The following is a 20,900-nucleotide window of genomic DNA, read 5'->3' on the forward strand; positions in this document are numbered from 1 at the left end:
GCAGAATCTCTTGTGTCTATCTTCTTTACCACCTTATCGACCTGTGTTGCCGTTTTCAGTGAACTATGGATTTGAACCCCAGGGCTCTCTCTTCATCAACATTCCTTAGGGCCCTATCATTTACTGTATATGTCCTACCCATATTTGACTTCCCAGAACGCATCACCTTGCGCATCAGAATTAAATTCCATCTGCCAACGCGTTGCCCAGTTTTCCTCCTGATCTATATCCTGCTGTAGCCTTAGACAATCTTCCTTGCTATCCACAACTACACCAATTTTTGTTTCTTGTACAAAGTTACCAATCACACCTCCTACATTCACATCCAAGTCATTAATGTATATCACAAACAGCAAAGGTTCAGCACCAATCCCTGTGGTACAACACAAGCCACCACTACCCTCTCCCTCCTATCACCAAGCCTGTTTTGGATCCAATAGCCAGCTTGCCTTGTGCCTTAACCTTCTGGACCAGACTACTATGCAGGACCTTGTGAAATGTCTGACCAAAATCTTTATAGACATCTACTGCCCTGCCTTCACCAGTCTCATCTGTTACTTCTTCAAAAAACTCAATTAAATTAGTAAGACAGGACTTCCCCCACACAAAGCCAGGCTGACTATTTCTAATCAGTCTCTCTCTTTCCAAATGAACATAAATCCTCTCCCTTAGAATTTTCTCCAATAATTTCCCTACCACTGACATTAAGGCTCACTGGCCTACAGTTACCTGGCATCCCTGCTGCCCTTCTTAAATAATGGAACATCATGAGCTAGCCTCCAGTCTTCTGGTACCTCACCTGTGGCATAGTTACAGCTGATACAATACACCACATGGTGAAACCCTGCAGGACGGCACCAAAGAAAGTTGGCATACTTCTTTCCAAACGGCCATCGGCTCAGGTCATGACCCCAAACACTGAAACACTGTGGGATGGTTCACCTCATTAAGTAAGAATTCTTACTAAAGGTTAGATTAATAGTGAATCAATGGTAATTATAATTTTGCCTGCAGGTTTGGAATGAGAGCGAGCATTGTTTGGGTGCATCCTATACCTGGAGTTGACCTTTATCCACCAGAATACAACAGCTAAAGTATCATAAAAAGATTTTTTTAAATGCTTTTCTTTGAAGATATCTCTGTGCGAGGGCATCGATGCGGCAGATAGTGCTGCTGTCTCAGAGCTCCAACAGCCCAGGTTCAATCCTGACCTCTGGTGTTGCATGGAGTTTGCACTTTCTCCTTGTGATCATGTGGATTTCCTCTGGGTGCTCCAGTTTTCTCCTACATCCCAAAGACATGCAGGTTGGTAGGTTAATTGGTTATATTTCATAACCCTTTAGAGGTTGGTGGGGGGAGAATCAGGGTAGAGGTGAGAGAGAATGAGTTACAGAGAAATAAGTGGGAAAATGGGACTGATGTGGTTTTTCTGAGAGCTGACATAGACTTGATTAGCCAAATGGCCTCCTCCTGTGTCATAAGGAGATATTAGAAAATGAGAACATGTAATTACCTAGGAATTCAATCAACTGTTTGAACTACAAAACGTTGGTTAGACTGCACTTGGAGTATTGTGTGCAGTTCTGGTCATCACCTATGGGAAGGATGTGATGGAGTTACAGAGGGTGTGGAAAAGATTCTCAAGGATGTTGGCAGGACTGGAGGGCTTGAGTTATAAAGAGAGGCTGGATAGGCTGGAACTTATTTTCCTGAATGGAAGGAGGCTGAGGGATGACCTTGGAGAGGTTTATAAAATTACGAGGGGCACAGACAAAGTGGATGGTCAGAGTCTCTTTCCTAGGATAGAGGAGTTTAAAACTAGAGGACATTGCTTAAGGTGAGAGGGGAAAGATTTAAAGGTGATCTGAGGGGCAAATGTTTCTTACAGAGGGTGGTGGGTATATGGAACGAACTGCCAGAGGAGCTGGTAGAGGCTGATGCAATTCAGCATTTAGAAAGCATTTAGAAAATATTGGACAGAGGTCTTTCATACTTTTTCTGTACTTTTTAAAATAAATTTTAAACTTAATCCTTTGACTGCACTATTTGGGATTGTTGGAGAAAAAGATATAACTTTGAAGGCTTCTGATTTACATGTTCTGGCTTTTATTTCTCTTATAGCCAGGAGAGCAGTATTGCTTAAATGGTAGGAAGCTACTCCACCTACGCATGTTCAATGGTTACGGGATGTTATGTCATACTTGAATCCAGAGAAGATTCGCTGTTCAGTTTTTGAATCTAACCTAGACTTTCAAACCCTGTGGGGACCCTTTTTAAATTATTTTCAAAATCTCTGATTTGGGGACTAAAACGCAGACATTGGCTGACATGGTTACTTTTTTTAAGGTTTTTCCTTGCTGTTTCTTCTATCTAACAGCTTCAGGTTTTGGTAGTGGGGGTAGATTTTTTTTTGTAATAAAATATTTCAATTTTTTCTTTCCTTATTAACTAACTACTATATGTGATTATTGATTTAGAGTATTGTAATCCTAAGTATGACTTAATACAATGTATTCAGTAGTACTTTTACTTTCTTTTTTGATGCATGTACTCTGTATTTTTTTTATGGATTTAATAAAAATATTGTAAAGAGAGAAAACTTTTGGACAGGTACATGGATAGGAAAGGTTTAGAAGGATGTGTGCCAAACACAGGCAAATGGGACTAGCATGGATGAGTTGGGCCAAGAGCCTGTTTCTGTGCTGTATAACTCTATGAACCTGTGTCTCTTTCTACATTATGTGATTAAAAATCGATCTTATTTTCCTGAGTGAAACTATTGAAAAGCAAAAGCCGTCAGATGCTGGATTTCGAAATAAAAACACAAGCACCACAAAGCAAGTCTCTTACATCTATTACTCCTTCCCACACGAACACCCTCATCTCTCCCACCCCCCACTTAACCACAACACTAACGCCAGCCTTGTGCAGAGGGCTAAGACCTACTTTGAACTTAGTGAAACGAGACCCAACCTTATCTGGTCTCATAGTCCCCTGCCGCACGGAAACAGCCCTTCGGCCTACCCTGTCAGCACTGACCAACAAACACCCAATTGCACTTACCTCATATTATTCTTCCCACTGCCCCCAGATTCTACCACTCACTTACACACTAGGGGCAATTTTCAGTGGCAGATTAAGCTACCAACTGATCTGGTGCTGAGGAGATCCATTCATTCATCGACCTCCGTGTGGGTTTCTCATTTAGCGGTTTCTTGGTGTGCAGTCCCACCCCTCAGGCCCCTGCTGGCTGCTTCATGAGGTGTATAAGGCCCGTTCTATCACAGAAGGCTTTCTGCTCAAAACTGTTTGTTGCACAAAACTGACACAGCCCATTTAGCTGCTGTGCACGTTCCAGCCCAGAACAATATGTGTAATGCCACAGCCAATCTGCACACAGAAAATGAAAATAAGATACATGACCAGTTTACTTGAGTTTATTAATGTGGGTTGTGGGATAAACTTTGACCTGGATGCAGCACCAGTTCCCACAGGAGCTTTCACAAACATCTTAAGACAGATGGATGATGGGGACTGTTTGTTCCAGGCTTCTTGTCTATAAAGGCAAGGAGGAAAATTATATTCACTGTATGAAACTCACTGTGCGTCTCACCTTCTGCAACACCGTCTCTCACTCTCCTACACTCACCATCTCTCACACCCCGCTCCTGCTGCTTCTCACGCTCAGCATCTTGTTCCTTCTCACTCTCAGTCTCACCCTGTCGCCTTCCAGCTTCCCCTCTCCAGCTCGCTCTTGCTCCCTCGGTCTCAGTCTCTATTTATCCCTTTCTCTGTCAGGTGGTACCACGGTGCCATCAGCCGGGCGGACGCGGAGAACTTGCTGATGCGGTGTAAGGAGTGCAGTTACTTGGTGCGGAACAGCGAGACCAGCCGGAATGACTACTCCCTGTCACTCAGGTGAGCCCTGAGCTCCTGCCTTTGGGCACTTCCTCAGAACTACTGTTTGCGTTTGATTATCTGCATGAGGAAGTAATCGAGTTGAGCAACTCACTCCATGACAAGAGTTCATTGCTGCTCCCTTGTGTATCTTCCCTACCCCTTCCCATTCCCACTTTCCTGGTGGTACTCCTTGGTCCAACTCCAAACCCTTCCCCTTTTCCCTCGCTTCTTCACGGCTTTTCTTTGCTCTCTTTTCATCTCTTTCCCCCTTCTCACCTCTTTCTCATCCCTCTCCCATCCTATTACCTCTCCCCTACACCATTTTGCCCTCATTCTCCCCCTCTCATTTTACCTTCTTTTAGTCCTTGCTCTTATATCCAGTTCGCTCCCTCCTCCTCTCTCTCCTCGGCTACCTCCACCCCTTTTCTCTCCTCTCCTTGCTAATCACTCCTTTCCTCTGAGCTCCACTCCTCCTCACCTCCATTCCCTCTGGGTACTGGTTCCACTGCTTCTGAGGTATGGTATTCCTTTGGTACTTGTTCATATTCATAGAAACTTTTGCATCATTTAAGGATTAAATGGTTATGTTACTGTACTAACAATATTCAATGTTCAATTCCCAGAATGGCAGGCGAGGAATTTAGTTCAGTTAATTAAATTAATCAAGAATAAAGAGATGATATCAGTCATATTGGTATTAAGAGCCTAACTTGGTGAGTAGTGCCCCTCAGGCAAGCAAACCTAGTGTCCTTAGCAATGCGGCCTATATGTGACTCCAGGCCCACGTAATGCGGTTGCCTCTGGAAACATCCAAGCAGGCCCCCCACAACCCAAGGGTAATTAGGCGCAGGCAAAATTGCTGGGCACACCAGCTACATCCACGTCCTGTGAATGAATGAAAGAAAAGTGTTCAACTTGAAGACAGATTTAACTATGAAGCTGCACGATGGCAGCAAGTTGGTCTGGCCAGGACTGCTGAGCAGCACAAAGACACCGGACGTCTCTATTGGCACCGTTCCAAGAAAAGGCAAGGTTTCTATTATGGATTCCCTGGGTGACCCCAGCTCTTTCTTTTATGTTTCCGCTTCACTGGTTGCAAACCTGTCATCTCCCTGATGAGCTCAGCCCGATATTCTGCCACACATGACAGCCCGTCTTTGAACCGTGAGGAGCCCTGCCATCCCCGTTGCTGTGGCAACTGTTAACAAAACGGATGCCCTTTCTGACATGTAATGCATGTTATCATCTGATAAGGAGATCAACGTGGTTGCTCATAGCAGCGCTGTAATCAGCATGTCTCCATCCCATTAAAATGGGTTATTGGCAAATTAAGAGAGGCCTGTTAGACATTGAATAGGGATAAAATAGCAATCTGAATCAGTAATTGCTCTAACTGTCAATAGCGGCCTCGAATATGAGTCAGTGGATTAAATTAGGTTTCCATGCCTAGAAATTGGACCCATTTACGTATGTTTTTAATGCATGATTTGCACATAAAACCTGTTTTGCATGTTAGATTGTTCTAGCAATTATTTCCAGTATGATTAGCAGCCATTGAGAAATTGGTTCAAGCACACTTCACCTTCACACTTGCATCTAAAGCCATCGGGTCTGCAGAGGGCAGAAAATTGCTGTTAAAGTTGTGATCTGCAATCTGCATTTCTCACTCATGTTGAAACAAGGAGCTCAGTCTGCAACACGTCGAGTTAAAACGTCCCCACAGGGACATTGATGTTTTGCCCACAGCTTCTGCCAGATTTGTTTTATCTGAGCTCTACTTTTGTCCACAACCAGAGATCATAGAATCTCTGTACTATGCAGCTCAGTGCAAGATGCTACAATCACCAGTACCTTGATCAGCCCAGACCTTGCAGAGACTTGGAGACACTCACAGCATCAGGGTCCATTGGACCAGTCTAATTGAAGGATGCCCAGACACAAAGAAGACCACTTGTTCCTCCTGTACCACCCCCCACAACCCCACCTTCCGTTTTCCCTTATCTCAATGACAGCTTGTACTATCACTGCCACGGAGAGCACTCTTTAACGGCTGATTCACTTCCCAACGGCCAACATGCCAACAATACAGCAGCTGTGAGCTCTGTGGGCAGCCTCAGTCGAGAGATGCTGCGTAAAGACTTGAATTTGTTTCAGAATAAAAACTGCCCTAATTGGGTTTTCACTAACCTTTTTGCGGGACATCTGATTGAGTGCTGGTGCAGTCTGCATCTCTTCTTTAGTGACCAAAAAAAAGTGACCGAATTTGCTTTAATACATTATACACAGGAACCCTTTAATACTTGTCTGCCTGTTCATAAAGTTGACAACATATCAGCAACATCTTTTTCTTACTGCAGTGCTACTGTCAAGGTGCTTGTTTTGTCCTGCTTGTTACTTCTTTGTAATTTCAGTAAAATCAAAGCCATCATAATTGTATCATTTAATTCACCTATTTCAAGAGTCAGGCAGGGAATGGAGAGTGTGTGGTTGCCAGGTGAGGCCAGGTGGAGGCTGGTTGTCAAGGAGCACTGACTTTGGATACCGTGGTAGCCAGCACTGGAAACTCTGGTTGAAGGTATTCAGAGAAGTTTGGTTGTTTTGTGTGAGAAGAAGTTCCAACAACCAGGCTATTGTGTGACCATAGGTGCAGACCACAGGTGTAAGCTGCATACAGGAAGCATGAGCTCCACTGTATTCCCAGGCTCAATACAGGCTGAGAGATTTATGTTTCATTCTGGAAGACTACAAGCAGTGTACATTGCCAGCAGAAGTAAGACTCTCTGTCATCACATCAGGGCCAAAACCATCCATCTTTTTGACTTGATGTGACAGGGTAGTTTTGCAGCACAAGAATAATGAGAGACCATCAGTGTGGGCAGCTCCGTTTGCCAACAAAACATGTCTGCAACAATTGTCAAAGCCCTCTCTGTATCAGCAGTTTGCTGATGAATTTGGCACCTCTGCTACCAGTTATTGAGCACTTAGCACAGAGGGAAATTTAATGACATGCTTCACCATCGCTACCCGAGCACCTGAATGCTTCGGGGAGAATGTGGGCGAGGAGTAGGTGTGAGACCCACATCAGGTGATCTGGGCACAAGCTGCCAGGCTGTGGACACCAGCACTGGGATGTAGCTAGAGCAGTTTCTCCACACACAAAGAGTTTAAACATGTTTTTATGTTGGCAACTTCATGAACAGGCAGACAAGTACTAAAGGGCTCCAGTGTACAATGTATTAAAGCAAATTTGGTCACTTTTTTGGTCACTAAAGAGGAGTTGCAGGCTGCACCAGAACTCAATCAGTTGCCCTGCTAAAAAGTTTGTAAAAATCCAATTAGGGTGGTTTTTATTCTGAATCAAGTCCAAATCCTTACCCAGCATCTCTCGACTGAGGCTGCCTGCAGAGCTTGCAGCTGCTGCATTGTTGGCATTTGGCCGTTGGGAAGTGATTCAGATGCTCAAGAATGCTCTCCACGGCAGCCATACAGCACGAATCTCAACTCTATGATGGACCATAACTGCTTGCGACACACGGAGCTCTCTCTGCTCATGTGTCTCGAGAGGTTTCACAGCATCACAAGCACTTCTGATCTGTTTGAGATGTTGCAGCATTATGGAGGTGAGTAGAGGAGGGCTAATGCTGTGATGTAGTGTTCAAAGGCCATGTAGAGTGAACATTGCCGTGTATCTGACCCTTACGGTACCTTCAGGAGAGGAAATCTGCCATCATTACCTGATGTTGGCTTTATGTGACTCCAGACCACCAATGTGATTGACTCTTAAAAATCCCCCTTTAAAAATGGCCTAGTGAGATGCTCAGTCCAAGGAAGGAGCAATAAATACTGACCTAATCTTTAACGCCCAAATACTGAAATGTGAATTTAAAAAAAACCCTGACCACGGCTCACAGCAACATAGAAACTCAACTATAAAATTCACAATCAATGGCAGCCTATTTTAAATAGCATAAAATTCTTCCCGTTATTTTTTATCAGTCTTTCTGGAGTTTAACATCTCACTTTAAAATGTTTAAAACTCTACATTTTTGGACGCCTGTTAATTTTTGGATATTCTTTTCCTGCACGATCAGTACCTGTCTACACCCGGCCTTGATGTAAACTATTCCAATCAATGGTCAGAAAATGGCCTATTGTTCTAATTTCCCAAGGTGAGCTTCAGCTGGCTGAGGTTCAGAGCAGAGTCAGAACCAGCCCCATAAAACTGGGCTCTGCTGGAGACACTCAGCGGGTGATGCTGAATCTGTGCAGATGGGAAGGTAGGGTTACTGTTTCAGGTTGATGACCTTTTGTCAGATGCAGGAGATGTGAAAGATGAACAGCTTATAACGAGGAACACATTCAGGCAAAAATGGCAGCAGCAGGGAGAAAAAGAGATGGCAGATCAGAAATTATTAAATGTCAGCAAAATGAAATAGAAAAGCTTGTGCCTAGAACCAGTTTGGTAGTGCAAGATATTCTATACAGTAGTAAAGAGCGTTCTAGTCTGCCTCAGAAATTCAGTCCCATTTGAATTACAGAAGCAGAATTGAAAGTGCTGTCACTGCGCTGTGTATGTTTACCTTTACTTACCAGGGATGAATTTCCAGGCACCTACATATCCAAACATTCTCACATCCTATTTTGTACAGAATAATATATTGCATTTAGTCATTATCATGCATTAAGAAAAAACATTCACTGTATGTTTCATTGAGCTTGTACTGTTGCTGAGAAATGGTTTGGACTGGCTTATTTAGAATTTGTATGAGTGAATCCAACGGACTAGGACATCTAGAAATAATATTGGCTAAATGCCATAGACTGCTATATTTACAGAGTTCCCTTTAGACAGCCTTCTGGACTCGGTCATTCAGAGTCAGCACATGGAAACAATCCAACATTCCATGACCTGAGGGCCAGTTTGCAAGTAATTCTGCAAATATGGCATTTGACTGTCTGTCGAGGTTCTGAAGTGCACCTGAACAACATGTCCATTCACTACTTTGGGATCACCATCACCAACAAACGATCGGGGTGGGTGGGTGGGGGGAGGGGGGGTGTGTGCAGGGTGGGCGGGGGTGCATTCGAACAATCAGGAACAGTCACCTGTCACTTGACATGCAGACTCTTCTGAGATTGTAGAACACTCACAGGGGAAGGGGAAGGCTGCTCGTTCAGCCACCCCAGGGGCATTAAGAGTTCTCTTGATTTCCCATAAAGTTATCAATGCTCTTCAGTCACATCAGGAAACCCATCAGTGGCCCAGTAACCAACCACCCCTGGAGGGTAGCTTTGCAGATGGAGATATAGAGTCATAGAGTGTTAGAGATGTACCACATATAAACAGGCCCTTCGATCCACCACATTCATGTCAACGTTTTTCCCATCTACATTAATCCCATTTAGGTTCACATCTTTCTAAGCCTTGCCTATTTAACTCTCCATCTAAATGCTTCTTAAGCACAGTAATTGTATCTGATTCCACCATCATCTCTAGTAGCACGTTCCAAATATTAACCACTCTCTGTGGAAAAAAACTTCCCCCTTAGTAAATCTTTTGCTCCACATTCAGGTCCACATTTCAAACCCCCAACTTGTCCACCACAACTCTTTTAATTCCAGCTTGCGATCTGCTCTCCGTGCCATGTTAAGTTACACTGATGCCTTGCTTGGGGCTCAGGATGTGTTCCCAGGTGCAAGAGTGATATTAGAATCAGTGCTAAGAGGGGTCATTACAGCAGAATATGTGGAGGGATGAGTTGACGACGGTGCTGCTTTGCTGGGAATCTGGCATGAATCCCTGTCCTCCCTGCTGCTGGGTGCTACTGTGGCGAGAAGCTGATTGAGGGCTCAGTCCTCTGCTGGTGCTCCCAGAACGATGAAGCAGCTAATGTGATCTCATGGCACATGGCTCGATGTAGGTGAGCCACCAAAGCAATGGGAAGAGGCTGCCTGTGAGGGCTGGAGTTGGACAAGACTTGGGTGAGCAGCGTGGTCACTCAGTGCTAACGTGAGGTTCAGGGCTGCGCACCAGCTGGGGTGGTTAGTGTAGGCTTCTGCTGGGGACTGAGATCATTTGCTCCATGTGTTAACAGATGGGGAAGGGTCACAGTCTAAGGTCCTGCCGCTACTAGACACTGAAGAGCTGGGTCCTGTGTAACGACCTCTCAAACACTTCAGATTGTATTGATTAAAGAGGAAACATGAGTGGAACTGGTGCTTTGTGAGAGTATGCATTGGTTTGCTGACATGAATATAAAGAAAGACATGTACTGATTGTATTGCATTTCCTGTGTATATTTTTATGACTAAAGTATGTTTTTGAAATTAGAGAAGACCACCTGGATCCGGCCGTCTCTCTCTCATCACATCATGTTGGATGCGATGTAAATTGCTGTCTCCCTCCGCATTTAACCATGCACAGCTCTCCCCATCTGAGATATTTCTCTGTGGTTATAAGCTCCATGGCCAGTAACCACAGTCGAGCTTGCTACCAGAGAGACGTCTCCACGCTATGAAGAGCCATGGAGTCAAACAAAGAGAAGGCAGGCAGCAGCTTTAGTCCAGTGGGAGGTGATAAGAGAGGCCGTAGAATCCAGGCGGTCTAGCCACACTTTAGGCAGCCGCTGCCAATCTCAACAGTAGTCTGCGGTCATCAGCAGTCACTGAACACCACATCTCAGCATTAAGCAGCCGCGCTGCTCATCCCAGCCAGCCCAAAGCCAGGAGCTGTCTGTGTGGAGTTTGCACGTTCTCCCTGTGACTGCATGAGCTTCCTCCGAGTGCTCAGGTTTCTTCCCACATCCCAAGGGCATGAGGGTTGGTTTGTTTAATTTACCCTTGGTGAGTGGTAGAATCTGTGAGAAATTGATGGAAATGTGGGGAAAATAAAATAGGATTAGTGTAGGATGGGTGTAAATGGATGCTTGATAGTCGGTGCAGACACAGTGGATCAAAGGGCTTGTTTCCATTCTGTATGACTCTATGGTTCTATGACTCCATGACTTATATTGCAGGCCAACAGGTCCACCACGACCTTCCCCATTTTCCCTCCCACAATCTCATGTTGCCGCCAACTAAATTGGAACCGGTAGGTTGAAGGATTTCAACCAGCCTACAGAAGTTTCCAGGTATGGTTTTTGAGAAGAATGTCGACCAGCACACCACACGAACCACATCTTCAAATGGAGCAATATGATCACCAATATCCGAAAGAGGGAACGGTCGCTTTGTTTAAACATCCCATCCAAAATGTAGGACTTCCGATTGTTCAACACTTCTGGAAGGGTCACCCTAGATAATGTTGCTTTAGTTTGTGGAGTGGGGCTTGAACTCACAGCCTCTGACTCTGAGACAGGAGGAGTATAAATTGAGCCATGCTGACAGTGGTGTGATGCCTTTGCACAGCTCTCCTCTCCTTCCCTTCTGCCATACCTCTCACTGGAATTCTCCAGGTGCAGAGAAGTGATGCTATTGTAAATCAATAGCCATGGAGAACTGTAAATGTCTTGTGGGATTTCAGGACCCAGTTTCCAGTGAAACCAGGGACACAGTAACTGTCCCTGCAATGAAAATTTCTGCAGATCCCAGAAATAAAAATAGGGAAGGTGCAAATAGCAGGTCAAGTACCATCCGTGCAAAATCAATCACTATCTAAGTGCTTCAGGCCTTCCACAAGTATCATGAGATCTTTAAAAACCCAGTAAACTGCTAGGACAGGCTGACAAAGCTTCATTTTAATGTCTCATCTGAAAAATGTGAGTATCAGCGCTTCCCCAGTACCGCACTGCAGGATCATTGCTGATGAGGTGTTGAACCCCTTAAATCTTCCACTCTGTGTTTGCAATTAAAGCTGAAAATGGTATTGCAGAGGTGCCACAAACTGAATCTGAGATTCATCACATCCCAACGTCCTGATCTTATCCAGTTTCCTGACTGTATCTCAGCACACCATCGCAGTTTGTGCTCATTTGAGAATGAAACTTCTAATCCCGACTAATTAGAGTAGATTATCTAAAAACCAGACTGCAGCAGCCTTCCATGCACAATAGAGCATCGTCTTTCTGTTGTTGCATTTCTTTATCATGAATAAAACACCCCCAATTGCATAATTGACAAAATTGTCAGCCCCTAAACATGAAGCCCCGACTAAAATAAGTGGATTTATCTGTAACAGAGATCTGATGTACGGCTTTAAATGCATGGCCCTATCCTTCTGCTCTTAGATTTTGTTCTGTGGCCTCTCCAGAGAATGTGCAACTCATTTCCAAACACAGCTATTAAGGTCTCCATCAGCACGGGAGCTCTTGTTTCAGTTAAGGAGGGATTCTAAATTATTCAGGTTTCATGTTGTTAATGTGTCACTGGGCTTATTGCTTTCACCATAGCCACACCTCTCCTGTGGACCAATTTTGAGAGGATTTTTATAGGTCACTAAAGGACAAAAATGAAGGTCTTCAAACTGTTATATCTGCTAAGCCTGTTTCAATAATTAACCTTTCCAAAAACGTTTCACTCTATCATTATTAAAGCTTCATATATGTGCATTTGATTATGCTGATGAAAGGTAGTTGTGGGCTTGATTCATACTCTTTGCTATGTTAATTAATATCTATATTACAATTGGTCTGTCCATCTTTGACTTAGGTTGACAGAATCAGCCAGCATTCCTGCTCCTGATCACCATCTAGTGACCCCTGCAAGATGTGCAAATGTGTAATACTACTGATTCAAACTCAGCTGAAAGTTTCATTGTTTAAGTTTGTATGTGAGCAAAGGACTGTGTGGACAAGATCACTAAAGGGATTGTCGGTATCTCTGAGTGACTACAGAGCAAGTGTCAGCATTCTCAGGAGAGGAGCTGTGTTTATGAAATGGAATCACAGTACGACAAGCTTTGCCATAATCCATGTTAAGTGAAGGACTTGCAGGGATACTTCAATAAGGGATGTAGTATTTCCATTCCTGTTTTGCAATCCTTGGGTATTGCAGTGAGTGATACGGGTAAAAAAAAGGCCATTGCCCAGCTGTATAAAAACATCACCACAGTCAACTCTGTCAGATTGGTTCAATTTGATTCCGATCTGGAATCAGACTCAGAAGTTCAGACTTCTGAGGGGCTGCAGTGTTGGAGGTTCTCGCTTTCATTTGAGATGTTAAACCAAGGTCACCATTACCTTGGAAGATAGAAAAGAACATATTACCCCATCAGATGATATGGTTCACTTGGTGTCCAGGCCAACATTCCTGGCTCAACCACCATACCTAGGGACTGTTGTGATTTTTGATTCTCCTCTCTGGATGCTAATCTTCCATCCCTCACCGCAAGTAGACACTAGTGGGAGAACCTTTTATGTAAGAGTCTACCCAGTGAATGTTGGCAGGCTACTGACTGCCAATTATGGTTGCACATATTCCTGGAGGTTTAGTCCTCCTGGTTACAGTGTCCCTGCCCCAAAACTCCTGCCAATGGTTATAGAACTTGCCCATCCTCTTGACGTATGAGTCATCCTCAGCAATTAAAAACTGACAGATTCTTTGTTTTGCATTTGGACAACTTCTGGTCCAATAGTCTTTTTCTCCTCATGGCCAATGTTTTAAAGACATCACCCTGATATCCAAATCTATGAATTTTCAAATGAATAGTGCTGTGGAATAGGCATCCTCTCCTTAATCTGTGAGGGAAACTATGTGAAATAATTATTATTTGCTTCAGTATTTTTACTCCTGTGTGATCTGGGAATCTAAAGCAATCTGACTTTATCTTCCAGCCCTGGGGAACTATTCTGCTTGCCTTTCTTTGCTTTCAAACTTTCAAACTCCTTTGCTTTCAAAGCTCTTGCAGTCCTAATGAGAACATTCACAGAAAAAAAAAGGCAGGAATAATGGGATTATCCAGTGTAGAGAAAAGGCTGTGCGTTGAGACGCACAAATAGACACACTGCTGAAAGGATTAGGTAACCCTGTATTACAGGAGACCACAGGGATCACTACTCCTTTAGATCTCCTTGTTCTGATACATTTTCATATCCTTGTGGTTCTGTGGGAAGGCTCTGCTTACCAGAAATGATGTGGGTTCTGTACATTTACTGTGGCCGAAGATAGCTATTAAGTTTGAACAAATCCTCAGCCTGAGACTTACTCTGGAGCTAACCATTTAAAGGTATTTAATGGCTAGAACTGTGGAAGAGGCATCCTCACCTTGAACCAATTCCAGGGAACCACGTGAAGTAATTATTATTTGTTTCAGCAGTCGCCAAGGATGTTAAGATATTTTAGTCCTCCCTTGTCCGTCCTCTATTCAAAGGGTATGGTTGTGCTGCACAGGAAGTGCTCCCTGGAATCGCCACATGTGATTCCCTCATACCAGCACTTAACTGGGCAGGATGCGGAGGACCCGTCTCACTTTCCTGCATCGTTGATCCACCAACGAAGTCCATACAACCGCAAGGCTTCAGTGCAGAGTCCCATCCCTGAAACAACCCTGACAGCTTCTAACCGTGTCAAATCGGTCACAGATTCAGCATCTTTTAAATGTCTCTGACGTTCAGAAACATTTAAAAACTATTAAAATCAAAGTATTAGTAAATTATTAAAATAATTAAAAATACATTAGTATTTAAAAACATGGAAAATAGGTGTAGGCCATTCAGTCCCTTGGGCCTGTATCACTATCCAGCATGATGATGGTTGATGATTAACTTCAGTACCCTGTTCCTGTCTTCTACACATATCCATTGATCCCTTTAGCATTAGTGGAACAGCATCAGAGAGGTCAGAAAAAATATACACAAAATGCTGGAGGAACTCAGCAGGTCAGGCAGCACCTATGGTGGGAAATAAGCTGTTGACGTTTCGGGTTGAGACCCTTCATCAGGACTGGAAAGGAAGAGGGCAGAAGCCAGAATAAGAAGGTCAGGAGGGGGAGGGGGAGGAGCACAAGCTGGCAGGTGATAGGTGAGTCCAGGTGAGAGGGAGAAGGTAGGTAGGTGGGGGAGGGCGGATGAAAGGGACTGATGTAAGAAGCTGAGAGATGATAGGTAGAAGGGGCAAAGGGCTGAAGAAGAAGGAATCCAATAGGAGAGGACAGTAGACCATGGAATAAAGGGAAGGAGGTGCGGAACCAGAGGGAGGTGATGGGCAGGTCGTGAGGGCAGGGGAGGGGAAAGAAAAAGGTCCCTGCACTCTTCCTTTCCAGTCCTGATGAAGGGGCTCGACCTGCAACATCGACTGTTTATTTCCCTCCATAGATGCTGCCTGACCTGCTGAGTTCCTCCAGCATTTTGTGTGCGTTGCTCCAGATTCCAGCATCTGCAGAATCTCTTGTGTCTCAGAAAGAGTGTACTTACCTCCTCCTTGAATACTTAATGACGTGGCCTCCACTGCTTTCCAAAGTGGAGAACTCCACAGGTTCACCACCCTCTCAGTGAAGAAATTTCTCCTGATCTTGGCTCTAAGAGGAAGTCCCCAGTCAGGAATCCCAGCCATCAGGAACATCCTCTATATACCCATTCTGTCTAGTCCTTTAAAGTTTGTGACCTGGGGAATAGGTTTAAGGTAAGTGGTCAGAGATTTATAGGGTGTTTGAGCAAGAATTTTTTTCACCTAGAGAGGAATACATTGCCTGAGGGTGTGGCAGAGACAGGTACTCTCACAACACGTAAGAAGGATTTAGATGAGTACTTGAAATGCCAAGACATTGAAGACCAAGTGCTGGACAATGGGATTAGAATAGATAGGTATTTAGTGGCTGCCCTGGACTCAGTGGGTGGAAGGGCCTGTTTCTGTGCTGTATGACTTTGTAGTCCTAATTTTATAGATTTCTATGAGATTCCCACTTATTCATCTAAAATACAGTGAATGTAGAGCAACAAACAATCTGCTGGAGGAACTCAACAGGTCGTGCAGCATCTGTGGGGAGAAAGGGATTGTCAACATTTCGGGTCGAAACACTGCACCAATTCTGATGCAGGGTTTTGACTTGAAACATCAACAGTTCTCTTCCCCCCCCCCCCCCCCCACAGATGCTGTTCAACCCGCTGAGTTCCTCCAGCAGATTCTTAGTTGCTCCAGATTCCCACATCTGCAGCCTCTGCTGTCTACAGTGAATGTAGACCTGTTTAACCCAATCATTAAGCAACATAAATTTTAGAAAATAGTTATTTTCTCCTTTGTTTCCTAATCTGAAAGACTATAATCTCCATTAAGATTCATGAGGTTTTGGATCATGATCCAAGTGTCAATTCCCTAGTGTAAAACTGGGTAGTCCCAGCAAAACTGGACCCCATCATTGGACTTCATGTGGGGATCAGTGGCAGAACAAACTGACTAATTTGACCTGTTGAATCTGTCGGTAAATCTCAGATTCATAGTTCGACTGACTAAATGCTGATGGTTCCATTTGTCCACAGCCAGCACAATTCAGCCTCATCTCTTTTTGTCTGTTTTCCTTAGTATGAAATTTGAGCTGTCCTGAGGATGTTTGATGTCAACAAAATGGAACAGCTTCTTTCTTTGTCCATTTTAATTCTCCACCTCACTCCCACATTGACCACACTATCTTTGGCCCATTCCAGTGAAGCCCAAAGTAAGCTCAAGGAACAGCATGTCATCTTCCACCTCGGCCTTCAGGACTTAACACTGAATTCAACGTTTTCAACTTTCCAGCTTGTATTAGAACTAGCCAGTTTTGATGAATGTTATTGACCTGAGCTTGAACTGTTTTTCTCTCTCCACCAATGCTGCCTAACCTGCTGGTTATTTCCAGCACTCTCTTTTATTTCCTTTATCTCTAGAATAAAGATGAGGAGGAACTTCTTTAGCCAGAGGATGGAGAATCTGTGGGATCCATTGCCACAGACGGCTGTGGAGGCCAAGTCATAAAGTGGACGTTGATAGGTTCTTGATTAGTAGGGGTGTCAAAGGTTATGGGGAGAAGGCAGGAGAATGGGGTTGAGAGGCAAAAATAAATCAACCATAATCGAATGGTGGAGCAGACTTGATGGGCCGAATGGCCTAATTCTTCTCCTAAGTCTTATTTCAGATTATCAGCATCTGCAGTGCTTTGTATCTCACATTTCCAACAATTTCTTCCCCTCTCCATCTTCTGCTATTTACATCTCCACCTTACAAATCATGAACAATTAACAAGCCTCTACCACCTTCTCTCAGCCCACACCACCATCAGTCTTGGTCTCCACACCAGCATAGACATTCCCCTTGTTCTCTTCATCCTGCCCCAACTCCCCCCACACACACTTCTCTGCAACTTAAAACAAGTTTGAGTTCTAACTTTTCTCAGTTCTGATGAAAGGTATTCAGACCAAAACATTGGTGCTGTTTCTGTCCCCAGAGGTGCTGCCTGACTTGCTGAGTATTTACAGCATTTTCTGCTTCCATTTCTTTTCATCCTCCTTTTGCTTCCTATTAAGTTCAATACTTGGGATCACTGGCAAGGTTTGTACAGATATGCCATTGGGGTCCCAAAACAGATGAGGGATGGGAGTCAAACCAAACGTTGGGGTGTCCAGAGATCTTTGAGTGCATAAGAACTTTTTCTTTTGATGTTGCAGGCCAATTATAAACCCACTGGAAAGACAGAGATGATGAAGTGAACCCCTTTCTAGATGTTTACTTAGGTGAAAAGGATTGAAATATAACCTGAGATCTGAGTTATCAGACCATGTATGGTCTCCAAGTTTCTAGGCTTTGTTAACAATCAAGGTCCAACTTTGTAGTTTATGACATATTTATAGAGTCCTCGAATCATACAGCACTGAAACAGCCCCTTCAGCCCAACTCATCCATGCCAACAAAGATAAACTAATCCCATTTGCCTGCATTTGGCCCAAATCCCATTAGGCCTTTTCTATCCATGTACCTGTCCAAATGTCCTTTAACCATTGTAATTGTATCTACCTCTACAGCTTCCTCTGGCAGCTCGTTCCATATACCCACCACCCTCTGCGTGAAAAAGTTGCCCCTCACATCCCGTTTAAATCTTTCCCCTCTCTCCTTAAATCGACATTCTCTAGTTTTAGACTTGCCTACCCTAGGAAAAGTACTGTGACCATCCACCTTATCTTATTTTAATTACTTATTTACTTAAATTATTTTTCGCAGGATGTTTCATTTTTAACAATGGTTTGGGTTGGCTATAAAGTTTGGAGAATGGGGTCGCTTATACTCAATTTATCAAAACCAATCAACGTAAAAACTAAGGTGAATGTGGTACTGTACGCTGGAAAAATCCAGCAAGTGATGCCGAGCCACATAGACATCATGGCACAGAAAGTAGCCCGTCATTCTCAATGCGTAAATGCCTGACAGAACTGGAACTCAGGTTCAACCCGCTTCCTGCCTTTTGGTCCATCGCCACATAGGTTTTGGACTGGGTTAGCCAAGGTGGTAAGAGTTACATCACAGTGTCCTTACATTAGGGAGATGCAAAGTGAGAGCAGTGTTTTGCTTTCAGCACATAACAAGGTTCACTGTTCTGCAAACAGACTTGTTGAATGTTTAGCCTTTTAGAACATTTCTACAAAATTGCATAAGCACAAAATCAAAGCAAATCTCTCCTTCTAATCACTATGCAGTAAACCCTGCTCACGAGATTGTTAGCCACATATATCAATGCCAATTATAAGTTTAAACACTGTCACAATGCTGGGAGCACAGCTGTCAATTTGTGCTCAGCATGGTTTCTTACGTGTGGAGACAGCAAAATCTATAATGTAAATTAGGAAAATAGCGGAGAGGTTAAATTAATATTTTGTATCTGACATCATATGGAAGAGACAAAACATTTCCAGACAAACTGGGGAACTAAGAGTCTTGCAATGATAAAGAACTTAAAACAAAAGGGAAAAAAAAACACTGCAGATGCTGTAAGTCTGAAAATAATCAGAAAATGCTGGAAACTCTCAGCAGGTCAGGCAGCATCTGTGGACAGAGAAACAGAGCTAACATTTCAGTTCGGTGACCTTTCATTGTATTAAAAATATAACATTATTAAGAGAACACAGCTGGAGAAAATAATGGGAATACAAGATAATAAAATTACCAGGGCTTATACCTTGGATCTTTAAAGAGTGACTTCTGAGAGAGTGTATTGTTTTTGATCTTCTATAATTCTCTAGATTTTGAAATAGGTTCCATGGATCACAAGGTAGCAACTGGTTCCTATTGTTCAAGAAAGCAGCAAGGGAGAAAATGAAACTGTAAACCAGTTAGTCTCTCACTGATGGTATGAAAATGCTAGAATCTATTATTAAAGATGAGGTAAAAAGGCACTTCAAAAATCATAACATGTTTCGACATAGAGTGATGAAAGGGAAATAATATATTATTTTGAGACTGTAACTAGTAGTCCAGAAGGAGGATAGACAAAGGGAACCAGTGAATGTTATATATTTGGATTTTCATGAAGGATTTGATGAGGTGCCACACAAGAGGTAATTATACTACATCAAGGTTCATAAAATTGTGGGTAATATGTTAGTACAGAAGGAGCATTAGTTACTATACAGAAAGTAATGAGTTGGAATAAACTACTTGGGATGGCAGGGTATAGCTACTGGAGAACTACTAGGATCAGTACTTGAGCTTCAGCTATTTTCAATCTATATCAATGGCTTAAGAAGAAGGAACAAAGTGTAATGTTTCCAAGTTGTTGATAATATAATGTTGGGAGGTCACAAAGAGCCTGAAAAGAGATATAGACACTTTTGAGTGGACAGTAACTTAGCAGATAGAACATAACATGAAGAAAAGTTATCCACATTGAGTTGTATTCAGAGGACCTTGGTAACTCTTATGCATATGAATCAGATAAAGTTAGCATGTAGGCACATCTGAGAATTTTATTAGTGACATTTCTTGCTTGTGGGCCCACCACGTGGACATTCAATTGCACACAGTCCCAGGGCTTACACTAGGAAAAACCAGTGCAGAGTCTGCAAAGTAGATCAGGTAAGGCCAGGTCTATGGTTGACGCCTGGGCTGGGTCAGGAGCTTATGGGAGAGAGAGAGAGACCCTGAGTGGGAAGGTAAAATTATAAATTTCCTGCAATTTGCAATAAATAGATTCCCAATTTTTAGTTCAACTTTTGTTTTCATTGAAATTAAATTGCACAAAAAATGTGGTGCTACATGATCTAATTTCTAGGTAATGTTTCTTAAGGGGCTTGACAAGATGGATGCTGGGAGGATGAGAAGTTGAGAACTAGAGCTGACAGTACGTCATCTCCCATTCCTCCCACTGTGATGAGAAGAAATATCTTCACAAAGGGTTGTGAATCTTCAGAATTCTCTGCTCAGAGGATTGTTGGTGTTTGCTTGTTCTCTATATTTGAGAAGGTGATTGAAGGATTTTTGAAATATAAGAGGATTTGTCGGATATGCAGGGATGAGAAAGGTGGGGATCAGGTGAAAATCAATTATCTCTGATTGAATCATGGAACAAATCTTCTTCTTGCATCTTCCATCCATTTTTTATGTAATACATGACCTATTTTAATGATGGTGTTAGAGAGATAGATGCTGAGAGAGTACTGTAATACCAAAGGTGTCATCTTTTGGGGAAAATGTGAAAATGAAGCAGGTCTTCCCTTCAAGTGGATGCAAAAGGCTCCATTTTGTAGAACCCTGCTGTACTAACCAAACTAATGTGTTAGATTTGCCACATTTTTTGACTGTCATGCAATATTAAGTGAACATAAATTTCCTCAGACTAAAACCATTGCCTTTGGTTCCAGCCACAAGCTCAGCTCCCTGTTCACCAGTCCCATTTCTGGAAACTACCTGAAGCTGAGCCCATTCTTGTTGTATTTGACCAAGAGTTGAACCTTCAATCACACAATTGCTTCATCATTAAAGCTATCATTTTTATTTCCATAACATTGTTTGACCTGTACTATGCCAGAGCTGAGACAGTCACTTGTTGTCTCTCTAATTAACTGTTCCAATGGCCCAGTAACTGGCCTCCCACATACCCCATGTAA

At 43.2% G+C, this 20,900-nt stretch overlaps 1 protein-coding gene across 1 annotated transcript in view; it reads left to right on the forward strand.

Annotated features, from left to right (window-relative positions):
- The window catches only part of LOC127582540 (SH2 domain-containing adapter protein F-like), a 228,096-nt gene that overhangs the window by 186,443 nt on the left and 20,753 nt on the right, over positions 1–20,900 (forward strand). Inside the window, exon 6 of the mRNA XM_052037879.1 lies at positions 3,799–3,918. Within this exon, the coding sequence (XP_051893839.1) occupies positions 3,799–3,918 (120 nt within the window). The remainder of the gene's footprint in view (positions 1–3,798; positions 3,919–20,900) is intronic.

Source organism: Pristis pectinata, chromosome 24, assembly GCF_009764475.1.
Source record: "Pristis pectinata isolate sPriPec2 chromosome 24, sPriPec2.1.pri, whole genome shotgun sequence".
NCBI lineage: Eukaryota > Metazoa > Chordata > Chondrichthyes > Rhinopristiformes > Pristidae > Pristis > Pristis pectinata.